This window comes from Strongylocentrotus purpuratus, unplaced genomic scaffold, assembly GCF_000002235.5.
Source record: "Strongylocentrotus purpuratus isolate Spur 01 unplaced genomic scaffold, Spur_5.0 spur5_contig_861, whole genome shotgun sequence".
NCBI classification, from domain to species: Eukaryota; Metazoa; Echinodermata; class Echinoidea; order Camarodonta; family Strongylocentrotidae; genus Strongylocentrotus; species Strongylocentrotus purpuratus.
This window is the reverse complement of record NW_022145570.1, coordinates 3,377,200-3,399,167: the sequence shown is the minus strand read 5'-3', so window position 1 is coordinate 3,399,167 and position 21,968 is coordinate 3,377,200. Positions and strand designations below refer to the sequence as shown.

At 39.1% G+C, this 21,968-nt stretch overlaps 2 protein-coding genes across 2 annotated transcripts; both read left to right on the top strand.

The window, feature by feature from the left end:
• Window positions 1–6,228: 6,228 nt before the first annotated feature.
• LOC105440497 (uncharacterized protein DDB_G0287347) lies at window positions 6,229–7,453 on the top strand. The gene is made up of 2 exons (XM_030999996.1): window positions 6,229–6,833; window positions 7,426–7,453. Exons 1-2 carry the CDS (start codon window positions 6,229–6,231, stop codon window positions 7,451–7,453), a joined length of 633 nt encoding a protein of 210 aa, XP_030855856.1.
• A 5,399-nt stretch (window positions 7,454–12,852) lies between these two features.
• LOC115929651 (uncharacterized protein C7orf26 homolog) lies at window positions 12,853–20,182 on the top strand. Its single transcript, XM_030999345.1, has 6 exons — window positions 12,853–12,905; window positions 14,669–14,898; window positions 16,037–16,273; window positions 17,164–17,326; window positions 18,660–19,211; window positions 19,882–20,182. The coding sequence occupies exons 1-6, from the start codon at window positions 12,875–12,877 to the stop codon at window positions 19,959–19,961; spliced, it is 1,293 nt and encodes a 430-aa protein (XP_030855205.1). The 5' UTR covers window positions 12,853–12,874; the 3' UTR covers window positions 19,962–20,182.
• The last annotated feature ends 1,786 nt before the right edge of the window (window positions 20,183–21,968 follow it).

The following is a 21,968-nucleotide window of genomic DNA, read 5'->3' as shown; positions in this document are numbered from 1 at the left end:
ATATTTCGCATACACACTCAAGTAGCAAACTCATGTTTAAAAAATGTTTATTTGTGGTGTACACGTAAATATATCGGTAATTAAAAATGCGTTTTCACTAACATCTGATCGTGGATAACATTACATTTGGTAGGCCTCCTTTCTATGTCAATCGGAAAGAAAATAAGTGATAACTGGAAATTAATACTCATTAAATTGTTGTTAGTAGACACTACGAATGTTTAACGGGCACTGTTGTGTACTGGCACAATTTCGCCAGGAATTCAGAGCTTTTAGACCGGCATTCCTTGCCCGGATATCATGAATATCACCATGACGACGAAAACAACAACAACACTAATAATAATGATAATATTGATAATAATAGTAATGATAATGGTAATAAAAGTTGTAGTAGTAGCAGCTGCTACTGCAAATATTTTTTCAGTAGAAGTAGAAGTAGTAGTAGTAGTAATAGTAGTAGGTATAGCACACCAAAAATATTTACAACAAACACATGTTATTTGATGGTTGCAAATGATCAAGCTTTATGAAAGCTTCAAAAAACAAAAAACAAAATTGAAATCGGTCAATGCGTTGTGATTTTTCACCATTTTTTTGTTATCGCAAAATTACCGAAAAACCTGCCAGAAATGGTCAAATTGTCAAAAATGGCATAAAAAAATAAAAATATGCGCATATGTAATCAAATCAAAACCGAACATGATACATCAGTGAAACCTATGTATATCAGACAGGTATGGAAATATATTTCATTTGAATTAAAATAATTATATATTCACGCACTCATTGTGTAAATTAGGAAAGTCAAACTGTTCATTTTGGGGGCATTTTTAAAATCATATATTCATAGATCATATTTACACCAAATATTTACCTTAAATTCCTAATATTTTTGCAATGCCAATACAATATGGCGATGGAAATTACTTGGATCACCGTCACAGCTATTTCCTCATGTGTTTCACAAATTATTCAGAAAAACCGATCATATAATAAGAATTTGTAGATTTTCAGCTACATCACAGTATATTTTTCTTTAAAAAAAAAATGTCAGATTTGAGGATTTATGACGATTTTCCGAGAAACAATTCAACAGACCACAACATTCCACAGAGACTGAATTTAAGAGAAAAACAAAGTTTGATGAACCCAGTACAATTGTGGCTATCTTAAGTCCAAATAACAAATTGATTTAATGAGTGAAACACATGAGGATATTGCATTTTTGTAGGGGAGTTTTATACATTGAGGTGCATTTTTTTCACCACGCAGAATAGCAGCGCGAGTCAATGGGCGATCAGCGGGCCATGCACACATGGCTGAAAAGACAATATTCTAATTCAATAATTAACATATTTCCCACATGCCTATAACAATGAAATTGTGTACGACTACAAAATATTGTAGTTAAAGGTATGCTTGAAATATATGTGAAATAAAAATTTAAAAATATTGTTTAGTTTTTTTAAATACATTTGCAAAAATTGCTATTTCTACGAACTGACTGCTGTGTGTGTGTGTGTGTGTGTGTGTGTTCACGGGGTAGACTGTTTGCACAGGCAGTGTGATCACCCTAATAGTAGTAGTAGTAGTTGTAGTAGTATTAATAATAATGATTTTGATAATAATAATAATGATAATAATAATAATAATTATTATTATTATTATAATAATGAAAATAACAATAATGATGATAATTATTAGTGTGCGGTTTTATACTTGTATATGTGAATATTCATCATTATTCTGTAGATTCTGTATATGGGAATATGCTTCAGAACGCGTCGTTATTGCTCATTTTATGTAAATAAATAGTTCATATATACGCCTCTATGTTTCCTTTTGTTTGTAAAATATTGATTGAGACTGTGTCAGGCGCGGATCCAGGATTTCTTAGGGGAGGGGGCCCAACTTTTTTTTTTTTTGCTCCCGAAAATTTGAAAATCGCGCCGGCCGAAAAGTCGCTCAGGGGGGGGGGGGGGGGGGGGGGGGGGGGGTACAGAGCACAATTTTTTTTTTTTTTTTTTTTTTTGCTCCCGAAAATTTGAAAAACGCGCCGGCCAAAAATTCGCTCAGTGGGGGGGGGGGGGGGGGGTGGGGTGGGGCTAGTGAGCACATTTTTTTTTTGATCCTCAAAAAAAATTCAATTTGCACAGGAAAGGGAAAGGGAAAGGGAAAGAGAAGATAAAAGGAAAGAAAGAAGAGGAAGAAGAAGAAAAGAGGAAAACGGGGGAAGGGCGAAGGACTCTTGCCCCCCCCTCCCCCCCCCCCCCGCCAAAAAATAAATCAGAGAGAGAGAGAGAAGGGAAAGGGAAAGGGAAAGAGAAGATAAAAGGAAAGAAAGAAGAGGAAGAAGAAGAAAAGAGGGAAACGGGGGCAAAGGGCTTTTGCCTCGTCCCCCGCCCCCCGCCAAAAAATAAATAAGAGAGAGAGAGAGAGAAGGAAAGGGAAAGAGAAAAAAGAAAGAGAAAAACGAAAAAGAGGGAGAATAGGAAAGAAAGGAAAAGAAAGAAAAGAAAGGAGGCAAGAGCCCTTCGCCCCTGTTTCCCTCTTTTCTTATTCTTTTTCCTCTTCTTTCTTTCCTTTTATATTTTCTTTCCCTCTCCCTTCTCTTTCCCTTTATGGCGGGAGGGGGGAGGGGGAGGTAAGAGCCTTTCGCCCTTCCCCCGTTTCCCTCTTTCCGTCTTCTTCTTCTTCTTCCTTTTATATTTTCTTTCCCTTTCCCTTTCCCTTCTCTCTATCTCTCTCTCTCTCTCCTATATATTTGTTGGCGCGGGAGGGGGGAGGAGGCAAGAGCCCCTTTTCTTCTTATTCTTCTTCCTTTCCTTTTTTATTCTCTTTCCCTTTCCCTTCTCTCTCTCTCTCTTATTTATTTTTTGGGCGGGGGGATGCAAGAGCCCTTCGCCCCCGTTTCCCTCTTTTCTTCTTCTTCTTCTTCCTCTTCTTTCTTTCCTTTTATCTTCTCTTTCCCTTTCCCTTTCCCTTCTCTCTCTATCTCTTATTTATTTTTTTGGCGGGGGGTGGGGAGGGAGGAGGCAAGAGCCCTTCGCCCTTCCCCCGTTTCCCTCTTTCCTTCTTATTCCTCTTCTTTCTTTCCTTTTATATTTCTTTCCCTTTCCCTTCTCTCTCTTATTTATTTTGGCGGGGGGGGGGGGGAGGAGGCAAGAGCCCTTCGCCCTTCCCTGTTTCCCTCTTATTCCTCTTCTTTCTTTCCCTTTCCTTTCTCTCTCTCTCTCTCTCTCTCCCTCTCTTATTTATTTTTTTGGCGGGGGGGGGGGGGAAGTGAGGAGGAGGCAAGAGCCCTTCGCCCCCCCGTTTCCCTCTTTTCTTCTTATTATTCTTTCTTTCCTTTTATCTTCTCTTTCCCTTTCCCTTTTTTCCTTCTCTCTGTCTCCCCCAGCTAGGGCTGGTTTTGTTTACGAAGCGCCCGTCAGGAGAGTACACGATAGAGTACACGATAGAGTACACGATAAAGTTGACGATATCGTGAACTTTATATCGTGAAATTTTCACGATAAAATTCACGATATCGTCAATTTCATCGTGAAAAGTTCACGATAAAGTTCACGATATCGTCAATTTCGTGAATTTCTTCGTGAAAAATATGCGATAAAATTGACGATATCGTGAATTTTATCGCATATTTTTCACGATTTAGTCTATTCGCGATGTCCCTTCAGGGCCACCATATGCTGCCGGATTGTTAAAGGGAACCAAAACTTTCATACTAAGTTACTTTTATTGTAAAGTTTAAGATATTTGAAAAATATCAGTGAAAATTTGAACAAAATCGGGCAAGGAATAAGGAAGTTAGAGCTTTTTGAAATGACTAGTCACTAGAGGGCGGTATTCAATTTGATGACATCATCTGTGGACAACTCTCCATACCTTTTGTACATCAAATTTCATGTTTTTCCTTCTTTCTTGTGATTGAGATAATCTACTCCCCTGAAAGCAAGATGTAGAATGCAAAAAGATATTATACTTCACATGTTATGAAGTCGGATCAAGAACACAAATAAATACGAAGAAAACAAAAAAATTGTGAAATTTTATGTACAAAAGGCATGGAGAGTTGTCCACAGATGATGTCATCAAATTGAATACCGCCCTCTAGTATTCAAAGACTCAATGAAGATGGTTGTGCCCGTCGATGCATTACAATCCCTAGATGTAACGCATGCCGACACTCCAAGGAAGCTTCAGGGACGATCCTACGGCATTTAATATTCAATCTCAATTTCTTCCTCACACCACATGCAATTTTCGTGATAGGCGCTGCATTAGCCCTTTGAAGATTAGAAGAATAGTAAGGAGAAGGAGAAAGAAGAGGAGGAGGAGGAGGAGGAGGAGGAGGAGGAGAAAGAAAGATTAAATTACATATACGGACTCCAGCTAAAGACAGAATCATTTCTTCCTGGTGCGAGTTATCTTTAAGTATAAACAAATTATTATGAATAGATGTGAATCCAGGATTTTGTAAAAGGAGAGGAGGGGCACAGAACATTTTTAAAAAGCATGGGCTAGTTGCCCCCCCCCCCCCCCCTTTCCTTAAATCCGCCGCGGGTTCAATATTTCCCTAATGATTTACCGGTGACCTTTACACCTGTTCCAGTTCGTGCTCACTCTCAGAATTGTCTACACTTAATATGGACTCCGACTGAGTGAAACAATCAGTGAATATTAACAGAATTTTGCATGAGTACTGTATTTCGGCATGGAACTATGGTTCGTTAAAGAGGATTCCCCGGCCGATAGCATGTTTATGCGCGCGCAAGTGCAGATCATTCTAGAAATTTGATTTTCTCTTTGAAATTCAGATACCGTCCACAAAATGACTTTTTGGTTCCCTCTCTTCAAATTGATTTTAATCACTCATGCGTGAAATATGCATCATCGAGTTGCATCAAATGAAAGAAAGGGATCTAAGCTTTACAAATAAATTGTATGCTCAGACTCAGAGCACGTACTGTATGACAATCAGACGCGACGGGAAGAGCAGAAGCATTCACAGGGTAGTAGAATTTATCGCCCGAGATTGTGCGCGGGATGCGAATTTTTTTTCCGTACTCGAGAGGGCAAATACCCCATGTGCGCATGCGCGTGGACTTGTGATTTCTCTGCTACTTCCCATACGAAATGTACATGTATTCGCATGTACTGTGCACGATTCGCGTTCTACGAGTAAACGATGGCATAGTAGTCTTCAAACACAGACTCTGATTTGCCAGTTTGACAAATCAATATGCGTATGTGTCGCGATGTGCTTATTCAAGTCTGTGTAGTTGTATGATTCAGACCCAGTAGTGCATATGGAAATACATTGCAACTTGTATAGAATGGTATAGTAGTCTGCAAGCACAGACGCTAATCTGACAGTTTGACAACATACTAGTAGTGTGCTGAGAAGTACTTTATTCAAGTCGCCAACTTGTATAGAATGGTATAGTAGTCTGCAAGCACAGACGCTAATCTGACAGTTTGACAACATACTAGTAATCATAAAACTACTCAGACTTGAATAACACTATTTTGTCAAACTGTCAGATTAGCGTCTGTGCTTGCAGACTACTATGCCACTCTGCAAGTTGAGATGCCTTTCCAATACACGCACCAGTAGGGTCTGAATCATAAAACTACACATATTTGAATATAAAGCACTACTCAAGACACTATGTTGTCAAACTGTCCGATTAGCGTCTGTGCTTGCAGACTACTATACCATGCTATTCAATTTGGGATGCATTTCTGTAAGCACTAAAATGTCTGAATCATACAACTACTCAGACTTGAATACTAGTACTATTGCTACGCACGATATATGCGTAATTGTTTTGTCAAACTGGCAAATCAGAGTCTGTGTTTGAAGACTACTATGCCATCGTTTACTCGTAGAACGCGAATCGTGCACAGTACATGCGAATACATGTACATTTCGTATGGGAAGTAGCAGAGAAATCACAAGTCCACGCGCATGCGCACATGGGGTATTTGCCCTCTCGAGTACGGAAAAAAAATTCGCGCGCGGGATACAGGGTACGATTCTCTAACCAAAACAGTTATTTGTATAAACTTGGTGTTCGTGTCCTGGAACAGATGCAGATGGAATATTTGGAGGGTGTTTGAATTATATGGAGAAGAATTTATCGGGCTGTCGCAGCGAAAAGATCGAACAATAAACAAGGAAGTACCAGTACAAAATACTACGTACCGCTAAAAAGAAAGATGGATTCTGCACGGCCACGGCAATCTGACAATCACATAGGTTTGAATGTTGGCGGTAAGATCTACCTGACAACTCGGGACACCCTGACGCGGTACCCGAACAGTTTCTTTGCCATCATGCTAGACAGTGAAATCCCTTCTGATAGAGATACCCAAGGAAACTACCTAATTGATCGGGATGGTGAGATATTTCGCCATGTCCTGAATTTCATGAGGTGTGGCAAAGTTGTGCTACCGCGGGGATTTAGCGAGTTCGATTTACTGGAACAAGAAGCCGACTTCTTTTCGCTCGAGGCGCTTGAAGTTGTGCTAAAAAGAGAAGCTGCAGGTATGTCGGTGACCGGTATGTCGGTGGGGATTGCGGTTGGTACGGTAGGCACCAGGAGCACTTATATGATAACCAGAGAGGCATTGATGAGAGAAAAAGAATCTTTCTTCACCGACATGTTGGATGGAGGGAAGCCAGTCCCAAGAGACAGACAAGGCAACTACGTCATCAGTAGGAACAATAGTCTCTTCCATCATGTTGTTGACTACCTAGTACGTGGAGGAATCCTCAATGACATCACATCGAGTGAGCTTCAGCAGCTACGAAAAGAAGCCGAGTATTTCGGACTGCAAATATTGGAACAACACATCCAAAGCGTTGAGTTCATGATACGACACACAACCAAGGACCTACACAATTTATACATTCATTATTTTATTCTGAGAATGGCCCGTGTGTTGCTTATTACAACAAGCTACTTGTCAATCACCAACCCCCCTTTTTCATCGAAAACGCCTAGCTGGAAGGGACATCAAATTGTCTATAATGTCCATGGCGGGTTCGTGTATGCTGGAGAAGTGGACCCTAAAATAATGTGTAAATTTACAAGTGCAAGCTCTGTTAAGAACTTTTTGTCAACCCAATTAACGTCCTATAAGAAATTGCATAGCCGTACCAAACATGTTCAAATGTTCAAACTAAGCTCCAATTGTTCTCGAATAGATTTGCACATATCATAGGACCGAGAAAAGATCAATATGGAGTGGTATATATCACAATCGGTTATCCTGACAGCTGCAGCTCTTTAGCCCTGTATCACGCATGTATCGGATATTTTTAGATTTAATTTAACTCAGTCTGCTAATGATTTTCTTGTAATAAAGTAATTAAATGTACATGCATTATTTTGTTTTGGTAGTTTTATACAGCATTCGCAGACTTGACAAAACGCCTTAATGACATAGACACACCTTTAAATTTGCGCTGCAAATGCAAAATGGAATTCTTATCATTATGTCATTGTTATTATTATGCAGTAGTAATAATAATAATAATAATAATATGGATATTTATATAGCGCCGGTATCCGCCAGGCTCTGACGCTCATGGCGCTGTACATACATGTATTACTATCACAAAAATATAACTTCTTAACTAAAATAAAGTAAACTAAAACACAAATTATAACGCTAGTAGTTAAAAACTAGTAATAATAATAATGATGATAATGCTAATGCTAATTATACTAATAATGCTAATAATAATAATATCAATAAAAACAATAATATTAGTGATGATGATGATAGTGATAACGACGATGACAATAATGAAAATAATCATGACTTTGATAATGCTAAAACAAATAAGATTCATCTATAAAACGCCATTTTAAGAGATATAAAGCGCATAATAATTGTATCCATAATGTTATTAACCATACAGTCTCTTAAAGATACTATGTCCCTTTTGCAGCAACATCAAATTCTGTAGAACTTTGCAGGATGAATATGTCATGTATGTCCTATCTGTAAAATTCAAACGTTAGCAGTGCATTCAAATTATGCAAGGAAACCTGTTTACTCGCTAGACTTCGCTGTCAGACACTATTGAGTGCCTGACTGGCCTTTTTTTTTCATCTTTGGTAATAACAAAAATAAAATGAGTTGTAAAGGGTACATAAACATTTGTCTACATCAATAACCCACTTCTTGTAATGGACAAAATTAAACTGATTGAATCTTTGCGCAGCATAAAACTAACGAGCATTCGGTACAATGGTCTGAAAAATCAGACTATTACTTACTGGTTCTATAGCTCCTAAGTCGCTTCGATAACTAATAGTCGTTATTTTCCCACTTATAGACATTTTCAAGCCCCCTTTATTATTAGGGAAGTTCTAAATTAGTATTATCTTTCAAATGTCGTTAGAATTTAACCTTTTCATTTTTTGGGCCTGCAAATGGGACATAGTACCTTTAACATATTTTATTATGGTGTTCAATTGTTTTGTATGCTTGGTTACCCGGCGTCTTTATATGTTCTCCTTGAATATTATATTGATATGATTTTTTAGAGGATTGTTTTTTGCGGATATTTACTTGAATTTAATAAATATTTATAATGTTTTTCGTTTAACGTACACGTTCAGTCTGTTACACGCGGCCCGCGAGATGATTTGATACGGCCCGAAATGGAAACAAAAAGCATAATAAGTTACATCATCAATGATCCGTCATTGATATGTTAGTCTCACAATTATACTATCACTATTCATCGTCATCTTGTTATGTGTTTAAATGTTGTGTGGGGTGGGGGGTAGTAGGTGTTTTCTAGCTCTTTCTCTTTTTATATATATATATATATATTTTGTCTCTAAAGGAAATTTAAGAGGAAACGAAATAATTTGAGATTTATAAGCAAACTGGTCGAGAAAATAGTACAAACTTATTTTTTTGGTGAAAATATAATTTTGTTTATGCGAATATTTTTCATCTGTAAATGTGTAACTTTAGTTGTAACCTTGTATGTTAATGTAAAACTTCATTTGCAAATTTATTAAGACCTATGTTAAAATTATTTTGTTAGTTTGTATACAATGTTTTAAATTATGTACAATTTTTTCTTTATGAGAGAAATGAATACAAACCTATGAAATCAAAAAAAAAAATCTTATTTGCTTTCACGTGTGATAAAAGAAACAATATTATATAGAACAAACGAGGAACAATATATAAAGTGGAATGTATTGAGCGGGATGGTTGGAGGTATTTTTAAAAATAGCTTCTATATATATAGGCCTCGATCAGTGGCCCTCAGTAGGCTATGTAATTAAGAAATATTTCTGGCCCTCGTCTAGACGACAAACATTAATCGGAGGAGCTTAGTCTCGTCTAGTCTATATTCCCTTAGCAATATACTTTAAACATGCATGCACTAGCGTGACTTGCATGGATCCTGCTCTTTAGGGGCACTATACTAGAGATGTATGTGTTTGATGGGGTCGTTTATTTTAATACGCGTTGCCTTAATTCCCCCGGCTGGTTTCCCTATTGTTATCTGGTTTTATTTCGCCATTCGATTTGGGCGTCTTAATTATTTGTTTCTATTGGTCCAAGTGGTTTCTATTGAGTATTGGTCATGGTTTCTATTGGTCCTAACTTTCTACTCATGGTTTGAATGGTCTGTATGGGGTTCAGTTCTATCAGTGGGTCCAACAGAAACCAAAAGACTCCAACAGAAACCATTAGGGACAAATAGATTTTTTCTTATGGTCGCTATTGGTCTCTATGGGATTTTCGACCTGGGGGGGGGGGGGGGGGGCTTCGCATACCCCCTGTTCTACATCGCCGGGCGTTAAAAAACATTCATAAATATAATAAAGGTCTACTATGTGATTATTTTCTAAATTCTTTTCACATGATGTATGTTATATTGTTGAATGTTGGAATTTCCTTTGATTATTGAATCCTACAATTTCATGTGAAAGTAGTGGGAGCTAGGGTGAGAAAGGACTCGAAAAGAGAGTGAGAGAGTGAGCTACATAGAAATACTAGACAGAGATGGAAATAGAAAATAGAAGAATAGTTAGAGAGAGAGAGAGGGATATATATATATATATAGAGAGAGAGAGAGAGAGAGAGAGAGAGAGGGGGGGGAGGGGGGGGGGGGAAAGGTCCATCCGGTGGGGTCACATGGAGAGAGCTAGCTAGATAGAGGGGGAAGGGGAAGGGCCTCTCTCCAGATTTGAATAGATTCACCTAGTACCTTGCAATGCGAGCGAATCCGTCTAGCGCCACTCCAGCAAAGCATAGAGAGTCAATGCTAATGCATATTGACCTTTAGCACTGCACTACGTGTTAATAGGCAGCATTTAAATACATGAATAGTCAATACACTCATAACACACAGATGCACACAATTATTCCGATGCGGTTGATCGGCAAGTTTGACAGTGGACTCACAATTTGAATTGTTTAATTATTCTTTCCAACATCGGAAAGTTTAACAAATTATATTTTACAGCTATTGAGTGTTATCAATTGTTACCAAAGTACCGCTTTTGAGTGAAATTAGTTGAGTTTTGTACAGTGGTGTTTGAAATGTTGAGAATTAATAGCACAGCTTTTAATACACAGCCAGGATAGTAATGCACCTATGTGAGTCTTGCGCCAACTAACGACCGGGCAGCGAATTTTTTTTCCGTACTCGAGAGGGCAAATACCCCATGTGCGCATGCGCGTGGACTTGTGATTTCTCTGCTACTTCCCATACGAAATGTACATGTATTCGCATCTACTGTGCACGATTCGCGTTCTACGAGTAAACGATGGCATAGTAGTCTTCAAACACAGACTCTGATTTGCCAGTTTGACAAAACAATTACGCATATATCGTGCGTAGCAATAGTACTAGTATTCAAGTCTGAGTAGTTGTATGATTCAGACATTTTAGTGCTTACAGAAATGCATCCCAAATTGAATAGCATGGTATAGTAGTCTGCAAGCACAGACGCTAATCGGACAGTTTGACAACATAGTGTCTTGAGTAGTGCTTTATATTCAAATATGTGTAGTTTTATGATTCAGACCCTACTGGTGCGTGTATTGGAAAGGCATCTCAACTTGCAGAGTGGCATAGTAGTCTGCAAGCACAGACGCTAATCTGACAGTTTGACAAAATAGTGTTATTCAAGTCTGAGTAGTTTTATGATTCAGACCCTACTGGTGCGTGTATTGGAAATGCACCTCAACTTATAGAGTGGCATAGTAGTATGCAAGCACAGACTCTCCTTTGACAGTTTGACAGAATAATATAGGCCTATTGTGTATTGAGTAGTGCTTTTATTCAAGTTTTCGTAGTTTTCTGTGTTGTGCCACTGCTCTCTCACTCTCTCTCTCTCTCTCTCTCTCTCTTTCTCTCTCTCTAGCTCTCCCTCCAGTATGCTCGCACTCTCTGTATTACTTTTATTTATAATCATGGTCTGCTGAGAGCCAGAAGGATGTTAACTCTTAACACAACGAATGCCCTTCTGGGTGTGTGGGTTTGTTCAGAGCCAGAAGGGCATTCGTTGTGTTAAGAGTTAACATCCTTCTGGCTCTCAGCAGACCATGATTATAAATAAAAGTAATACAGAGATTGCGAGCATACTGGAGGGAGGGCTAGAGAGAGAGAGAGAGAGAGAAAGAGAGAGAGATATGGAGAGAGAGAGAGAGAGAGAGAGAGAAAGAGTGTGAGAGAGCAGTGGCACAATACATAGGCCTACCATGGGGTCTGGAATCATTAAACTACACAAACTTGCATAAAATCACTACTCATCAATACACAATATATTATTATGTCCTTGCAGACTACTATACTACACTCTACACATTGAGATGCATTTCTAACGCACGCACCAGTAGGGTCTGAATCATACATCTACGCAGACTTGAATAAAGTACTTCTCAGCACACTACTAGTATGTTGTCAAACTGTCAGATTAGCGTCTGTGCTTGCAGACTACTATACCATTCTATACAAGTTGGCGACTTGAATAAAGTACTTCTCAGCACACTACTAGTATGTTGTCAAACTGTCAGATTAGCGTCTGTGCTTGCAGACTACTATACCATTCTATACAAGTTGCAATGTATTTCCATATGCACTACTGGGTCTGAATCATACAACTACACAGACTTGAATAAGCACATCGCGACACATACGCATATTGATTTGTCAAACTGGCAAATCAGAGTCTGTGTTTGAAGACTACTATGCCATCGTTTACTCGTAGAACGCGAATCGTGCACAGTAGATGCGAATACATGTACATTTCGTATGGGAAGTAGCAGAGAAATCATAAGTCCACGCGCATGCGCACATGGGATTTTTGCTCTCTCGAGTACGGAAAAAAAAATTCGCGACCGGGCAGCGTTATTTTTTTATGCGGCACAGATTGGGGCTTTTTTTTAAAAGGGTCTTGATTTACAGACTAATACTGGTCGTGTGCGTACGTACTAGACAGTATAAGTAGTAGAGGTCTGTTTTTAATAGTGTTACATGTAATCGGCATGTAATCCACTACCATTTACATCAACAATTAAAATCAAATTGGAAATCTGAAGAGGAGGCAGCACGTCAATAAGGAGAACATCACAATAATTAGTCAATAAAACTTAACTAACTTAAACGAAGAGGAATGTTATCTAAACACATAGCTCGCGATGGATATACAAACTTCTTCGCAGCGCTAATGCGCTAGCGAACATGACTAGTCTCACGTACGTGCAGACACTATTCAGAAGGGAAAGAACGTACTTCCCATAGGTTTAACACGCGCCATGCCCCAATCTGTGCCGCATAAAAAAATAACGCGACCGGGCACGAGCAAGTAAGAAGATGGACGCATACATGGAAGATGAACCCGTTGGTAAATATATATTTATTTAATGCACTGAATGACTTGAAGTTGAATTTGTGTTTCGAAATACTAGCTAGATTATATTGGCCGATGATATTTCCCTTATGTGAATGATTAGTACTGTTAATTTATTTGGTTATGGGCATTTTTTATGATGATAAAATTAAGACGTTCAATGTCATGGTCCCTTTCGTACGTTTTCATGTGTTGTCTGTTCAGGAGCGGATTTGTAAATTTGTGTCGGACAACTAACCCCTGGCGCTGGCTTAGGACAATTAACCCAAGACAATAACGTTTCTATTTTACAATTCGAGAAATGGGCCCCAGGTTCATAATATATTTTCTCTCTTTTTAAGTTTTTATTTTAATCATTTTATGGTCCGAGAATAAGCCTGGATCGTTTGCACAAACGAGGATCGGTCGTCTTAGAAAACGCGGACAGATGTGTCTGCACATAGACTAGATAAGGGTCGTCCACATTTTCGCTGACATTTCTGATTTCCGATCCGCGCGTTGACGATGTGAAAAATGTTTTCTGCAATGATTTTCTTGATCCAATGATGCATTTTACATCGACGTCGTACAGAGACTTTCAAGTTATGAGCGATAAATCCTCTGCGAGACGAACAACCCATAAAAGGTGAACTTGGGGTATTTATTACACAGAATTCTTTTTTTTTCAATCGAAACCCGCAGAGCGCGGAATAAAAAAAAACCTCCACGAAAAATGCGGACCATCCTTATTTTTTAGGAAGCATTTTGTCCGCGTATATGAGGATATTCTTGTTTATGCGGACGATCCTCATTCTCGGACCACCCCCCCCCCCCCTACTGATTTCAGGTTTTATTCTTCATATTTCACTAAGACTAAGTTAAACTCTATTTTTTTCTTTGCTTTGCTTGTCTTTTAACCTTCATTTTTTTTCTATTGTATTACGTCTGACTTTCCTTTCCCTATTCAACTTTTCTTCTCTTTGCCCTTTTCTCTCTGTTTTTTTCTTCTTCTTTCCCTTCTGTTTCACTCTCTTTTCCTTCTACATTTTGCTGTGTTTCCATTCCTTTTTAATTTTTGATGTTGCGGGTCTTTATATTTCTACTTTGCATTTTTTATTTGCTTCTTTTGATCCCCTTTCTTCTTTTTCCATTACCCACATTGTTCATGATTTGTAGTTTTCATCTTTGTCTTGTCGATTTACCTCCGTTCTTCTTTTGTCCTACTGCCCTCCTCCCCCCCCCCCCCCCATTATCCTTGCCAAATTGTCATTATGGAGTTCCTTTTCACATGTTTGTTTATTTTTACATACAGTGTTAGTACATAATGATAATATATGATACATAATGATAATGAAGTAAATGAACCCAAATAATTTTTTATTATAAATGTAATCTTTTGTTTTGATATGCCAAATGAATTATTTTGTTTTTAATTTCTTTGCATACACTGTATACATTTAATTCAGATTCCTTATTTCCTTATCATATTCAAGATACAAAAGGTTTTTCTAGAAAAGTGATGTAATTAAGATTGCATTGGAGTTAGTCTAATCTTAAAGGCATTGTATTGGCTTGTAAAATTCATGGGATTCCTGACTGACCTAAAGGTTCATAATTATGATTGCAGCATGAGCTAAATCCAGGATTTTCAGAATTTGAGGCAATGTTACCGAGTCGCCTGTGAGTCTGGGAGTGTACTCGAGTACCTCATTACATGGTTATGCACAGCCTTAATCCAGGGTTACAAATTCTCTTCCTGCCACCCGCCCTACCTATAGACGAGGCTGTTTGCCTCTGGTACTCTGACATCGGGCAGCGGATCCCTGCACTACGTCAGATGCTGGGGCAGATGGGATACCCGAGCGCTACCCGCACACTCCTGGGATGGCTCCACAGCTACTTTGAGCAGTGCGACAACTTTCCCCCGGGAAAATTTCCCAATCAGGATTATGTCAAGATGCTCGTCCAGGAGTTTGTCTTCTATAGAGCTGTGGAGAAGAATCTACAGGTGAGCTGTCGTAGAGCAATCTAGCCCATAGCAGTTCAGAGCATTATAAAGGTTTAAAGCCCCACTGCACTACTTATAGTTACATGTACTTGCGCCCTCTGTATAGCAAATAATGCCTGAACGGTGCCTGTTGGTCCCCCATGATCCTCTTTTTCTTATGTTAATTGAGAGCTGATTTGATGAGATAACCACCTGTCAGTGACCTTGCAGGGAGGTCTAATCCCCCTGGCCAAACTAGTACGGACAGGCTTTAATGAATCGGATTATCCGTCTCCAATCGGCACCAATTATATACATGTATTTTCCACTCTTTCATGGTTTTAAAGATGTATCAATATTAATAATATAATAATAATAATAACAGTGGCTACTTGTATAGCGCACTGGTTCGCCTTTCGGTGCTCATGGCGCTTAGAGAAAAATAATTGTAGCAAACATAAGAAAGAAAAGAAATTTAAGAAAATTACAAAGAATTGCTAATTTCTACATGAAAATGGTGATTATCAATTTCTTTCACTCTGTGTTTCCTAACTATAGAGACTCCAAGGATGTTTTATTTATTTTTGAATGACTTACTCTTGTCAATAAATGGAACAAATTAATTGCAACAGAAATGGATTCCAATTTCCCAGTGATTTTTGCACTCTCTGCTCATGTACAATATAAAGTCGGAGCATTTCTATTCATTCTTTTATTGGTTTTGGGGCGAGTCCCAGCTATTTTGTCCCGTTTGTTACAGACCACATCAGAGATATCTGATAGCCCTACAGGAGCTTGAACATGCTTGTAATTGCTCACAATTCCATGATACGATTCATTAATACTTGGTAACGTACAGTACATTGGACATACCTTGTACTTGCCATTTAGGGGTGTTTATCTGATTAAACTTGTTCTCAATGGGGTAGAGTTTCGAGGGCTTCCTAGAACTGTAGTACATTTGTACATGTAATATTTAACTTTTATGCATTACTGGGACACATTTTTTTATACATATACTGTACATAGGATCTGAAGGGGAGGGGGGGTAGTCATCAGAGGCCAACTAACTTGTCGGGGTGGAGTTTTGAATATTGGGTGTCATACATTTTAGACCATGATATAATATGCCCCTTTCTGCGCTTTTTTTCTTTGACAGAAAATGACATCGATCCAAGAGCTCCAACTCCTGGAAGAACTCTGCCACTACTTGCAGGACAACTCCAAACTGGCCACCCTCCACAACATCTTTGACGGTCTCTTCGGTAACAGCGGCCATCCGCTGAAGGACGTTGATGAGCAGAGACGCCTGGCCATGACGCGGCTGGTCTCCATGGCGATTAGCATCGGCTGCAAGGCCGTCCTCGATTGTGTAGCTGTTTGGATGTATAACCAGGTTTGTGAACAAATCGTTTCTACTTCTAGGGATCCAAGCTTGAAACTCTGGTTCACTACTATAGGGACGAATCACAAGTTGGGGGACCTATTGGTAGCAAAATAGCCAATACTCTTTCATCAAATGTAGAGTCTTTCTCTGTTACTTGAGTGTTTGCATCAGTGACCTCTATACTAGTTTATTTTCATAGCTCATTGCTCTAATATTTGTAATAATGCATACCGGTATCCTTTATTTACCATATCAAATATATTGTAGTTGATTCAAATTGACTCTTCAATATGGCATATATTATTGGGATTGTTGACTCAATTTTTGCAGTGATGTCATTTTGGTAGGGGGGGGGGGGTCTTATTTTAGTTAAACTATAAGGATCAGAAATTTGCTTGTAATTGGGCATTAAGAAGGGTTCTGGATAGATTTAAAGCTAGATCTACAAGTACGTAGAACTGTGTCCATAGTAAATTTGACTCGTCGTAGAAATTGATCTCATGCAGTTGGTACTAGAGGATGTATTATTTCAACATAATATATATTTTTCTTCATTTTTCATAAAGTGAGGACAGGAAAGAAAAAATCAATTTCAGGGGCCAGGCTCGACCAGCACTTGTGCTATTGTTAGGTCCTGTTTACGAGCAGCTTTGTCATATGTTTAAATTCTTTAACATTTCTTTACATATTACAAGGCTCCGCAGATCCACATTTATCTTTTGGAAGGGGTCCAGATTAGATTTTTTAGAGTCTTTATGCATGAGCCCTTTGCTTAAATGTTGAAATTTGGGGTCCCGGACTTAGATTTTAAGTGCCCATGTTATTGTTGGTACACATTATATATTCTCATTTTGAAATTAATTTAATCAATCAATGAATCAATATTTTTTGTACCACAGGATTGTTCATCACATAGTATCAACCTAGTGGATTCCATCATGACGGATTTCTGTGACCTGGTCACGGGTGTACAGGGGACCATCCAGAGGGTTGCCCAGACCTCACCTACGTTCACCCATCACCTCCTAACCTCTCTCATGTCACACTACAACACCTATCAAAGTGAGTTCAGTCATAGATAGGTTCTTCTTCTTCCCCTTCTCTCTCTCTTTGCATTTTACTGTACTTCATTCTTTCTCTTTAAAACAAAATTAACAACAAAATTTGTACAGTGAAATGTGCTTGAACCTGTGTAGGAGGGACTGGGAGTTGTAATGAATGGAGATCACGTCCAAGAGGCCCTTGAAAGTCATCCGTGGCACTGCACGTCTTTTGTTCCCCCTACCGTAATCCCCTTAATCCCCCTCCAAGACCGCACTGCTCCCTGGTAGCACTATTAGTTCTCCCTATCCATCCAAAGCCCAGCCCAGCGAGCATGGCGGCTTATGCGTTGCCGGCCCATACTTGGGGTAAAAAGTGGTGATGAATAGACAACTTCTAATCCTCTTCCAACAATTGTGCAAACATATAACACAATTTCATTTAGTTCTTTTGGGAGATAAACCTTTGGACTACCTTCCTAGCTATGTACATAATGTCAATAATTAAATTCGAAAATTATGATGATGAGAACCTTACATTCGCTTTACCTCACGATTTCCTTGGCCGATTTCGCTGGTTCAAATGGCTTTGTCTTCAGTAAAGTTATTCGAGCACGAAAAAAGCATTTGATAACCAATAGAAAGTTGCATTGGTCAATTGTTGTGGATTCTGTATTTTATATGTTATAGCGATATACATCTTCACTGAACATGACATCATTTTTGTGGTGTCATGCATGACTTCTAAGCTCGATGCCTGCATATTTTTACGATCGAGTGTTAAGAAAACTTAGGGAAGCAGACAAACTTAATATATCGTAATATTTGGAATGCCAGAGGGGATCTGTGCTTTGGTAAGGACAGCCGTTGGTAGATTTGATGGCTGGAGAGGGTTATATTTGTTGTTGTTAAGCCAAATAAATCCTGAATATCTTTCCCTCTGGAAATTCTTTTGAGACGGTATCTCCATTCATTACAACTCCCTGATAGGAAGAACACCCATCTATAAAAGACTATATTTTTTTTTCCCTTGAAGAGTGTTTCTCATATAAACCTGTACTAAAGTAACATGTACCTATATATGTCATTCTTATTGATATCGTTCTCTGAATTGTAACCAGGTTAAATTTGATTTATACAGTCAAACCTGCTTTAGTGACCACCTGTCTAGAACAAGCACATTTTTGTTTCTCTTGAAAATGGTTTCTCATTGAAACATGTACTAAAGGAACCTGTCTACAAAGGCCACCTTTTGTGCTTACCTTGGGGTGGTCGCTGTACATAGGTTTGACTGTATATCACTGTAAGATATTTTTGATATGTCTATGATAGCTTCTCATCCATGTTCTAACTAGGTACGTCCCAGCCAATCAAACTCATCCCACCTGCCCAGTTGGATGTGATTACTGATTGGATCATTGAACACCCGACCGTGTGTCTCCGCCACGCCCTCACAGGCAAGCCCCCATCCCGCATCCCATCGTTCTACATCCACGCCTCCTACAAGGCGTCGTCCCACGACCCCTCCAGCTCCGGTCCCGTCCCAGGCCTCCTCTGGCAGAGCATCCTCTCCCCTCTCATCCTGGATGCTAACCGATCCCAGATACAGAGGACTCTCCATAAACGCTTCTCCTTGCACGACTACTCTCTGCTCTTCTCAAAGCTCCATCTGGGCATCCTGCAAGCCTTCGTGACGACGTCGACGTCAGAAGCGAAGTCGACTTCCTCCAAGGGGAAGTCCAGGGCTGTTGCCCTGACTCTTACAGACATTGAGAGCGTGGTCATGTTGACTGTCCACACCATCCAGGATAATAAGATCAGTGGGGATGCTGTCCAGACAGCAGTAGAGAGGATAGCACAATTGCTTCAGGTATCCATGGCAACGGGAATGCTGAATACAACTAAAGGTTTGTATGATACAACTTTAAATAGGGCATAAAGCTGACAGATTGCACCAATTTCATTTTTTTTTTCTCTTTAAAAAGTCCATTGAATATGTCAAAACACTTTGTGTATTTTGATGTGAAACCTGAACAGTATAACAAGACTGTTTTTAATCATTTTTACCAGAAAGCAGATTTCATAGATGTCAAATGACTTTGTGTCCTCTTGTCAAAATAAGGTGGTGTACTTGTACCAGTACCTTTGTCTCTTTCGCTCTTTATAATCTCTTTCCCCATTTTTTATATTCCCCTCTATTCACAACCTGCTTTTGCTCCTGTTACATTGTATTTCTCTTAATCCAGTGAATGATCCAGCAACAAGTGCTTTATTTTGAGGGGTCAGTGACTCTATTTTGGCCATTTTGATAAATAGGGGTTTATGTGTCACTGAGCACTTAGGCCTTAAGGAGTTAAGTCTATGTTTCACTAGCCATTGACTTAAATGAGGTGTTGGTGGAGTTTAGCCTTTGTGTTTCTTGGAAAGCCCACATTTTTCTGAACCTTTTGTTATCAAATACTCATTTTGGCAAAATATTGAGCTACGTCTTTGTGTCACTGAACCCTTGAAGTGTCCCAGGAGGATATTTTGTAGAACCCATTTCTCATATTCCTTTCTATCCCTTTTCCGTTTCAGAGAAAGTTATTCCACTCTGCAAGGAGCTGCCTTCCAACGATCTCCTCACACTGATCCTCCAAGAGAAACTCCCGTCATGACAGCTGTCCGGCCTCCAAGTATTATCTGAACTGAATTTACACTGGTAATGCAAGTCCACATTGAACATTTAGAGAATCTTTATGCAGGAGCCCAGTGTTGAAATTTCGTCTATGTGTCCCAGGTACCTGTCGGTGTCAAGTTCTGGGGAATGCAATTGGGTTGATGTTGCAAGAGGGCATTACAGAGAGGAAAGTACGTTATTCTGGTCATGTAATCAGCAAAGAGGGCAGTACAGTCAAACCTGTTTAGAAAGACCACCTGTCTAGAAAGACCACATTTAAAAAAAATGAAAATGGTTTCTCATTGAAACATGTACTAAAGGAACCTGTACATAAAGACCACCTGCCTATGAAGACCCTTTTCTTGTCTCCCTTGGGTGGTCTTTGTAGACAGGTTTCATTGTATTTGTAGGGAAATCATCCAAGGGGGGCCATGGAAGGATGGTGCGGAAGAGGATGTGCGATATCAGCTTGGACAGGTGACATCAAGGCATGGACAAGAGGTAGGATGGCAGCGGCCATAAATCTGCTATGAGGCAGAATGGCTTGATGGACTCTCACCAAGACCAACAGCAGGACCTTGTTTCATAAAACTTGATATCAATAACAAGTTAGAAGCTACTGTTATTAGCTACTAAATCATGGCATCTGATTGGCTGAGAGCAAATTTGTCATAGAAATATAGCATTTGCTATAGATAACAAGTTTTATGAAACAGGCCCCAGTTCCATTGGGAAGGTGACCACAGCCATTCCATCACATGGAGTTGGACTGTACAGGAGAAGTGACGAGACTATTAAGAGATAATGCTACGCAGCGTGGATGTAAAATGGTGGACTCGCATCAAGACCATAGTAGCACTTTGTTTGAGCCAATACCTGACCACAAAAGAAGAAGAGATACTTCATCATAAAGAAGGACTGATCGTGTAAAGTGGTACCACTTGATGTTGATGCCAAACCGTGGACTCGCATCAAGACTACGTCATTGTTGGCCATTATTTCATTCTTGTAAAACAGGTTTTGTTTTTCGTAAATAAAAGTTCATTCAAGACATTTATAATGTTAGCCAGTTAATTACTTTGTCTCAATCTTCACTCTTGGTTTCTTCCAATGTGTTCCATTGTATGTGATGAGAGTCTGTTTTTAAAGTCTACATTCTCTCATTCATTGCTATCCCTTCTTCTTCCTCTTATGGGGTCACTAGTCTGGTCCAGTGCTCCACTTATATCCTCTCTCTCTCTCCTTAGTCACTTGCTCTATCTTTAACTTCACTCTACATCTGGTGTTTCACAAAGACTAAGATCGACTTTAAGTTGGACTTAACTATGGCAGGCTGTTCATGCCACTGTTTGCTCTCACCATTTACTGGCATTGGTCTCTCAAAGGACGTAAAAATCATGGTCACAAATCTACAGAATTCATATTTTTGGATAATTCATGATGGTAGGAAAAAATATTATATAAAGATCATAATGGTGAGAGCAAACAATGGCATGAACGGCCTGCCATATTTAAGCTCAACTTAAAAGAGAATGAAACGCCTATAATACCAAACAACAACAACAACAAATCTTAGTCGTATATGAAACACTCCCCTGTACTACTATAGCTGTCTCTTTCCCTCTTCTCGCCCCCTGCTATCCAATTCACTCAATGTCTCTCATTCAGTACTCTCTTTCTCTCTCTCTCTTGCTCCATCTTCTATCTTAGTCAACATCTCCCCATATATCTCTCAAATCCCTTTTATCCCCCTCTTTTCTACCTTCCTTTAAGAAAGCATGGTAATGAGTTCTGTTTTGGAATGTGAGTATAAAATGAGAAAGAGAAAAAGAAAAAAAAGGACAAATAAAACAATGAATAATTCCGTCTTCTATTTTAGTTACCCATGTTTTTTTAGAGGCTTTCAGGCTCATGAAATGTTCACAAATTTTGCAAGTTTTTCTGATTCCTAAAAGTTTCATGCCGCAAGATAATGGTATCCCAACTGACACAACACATGTACAGT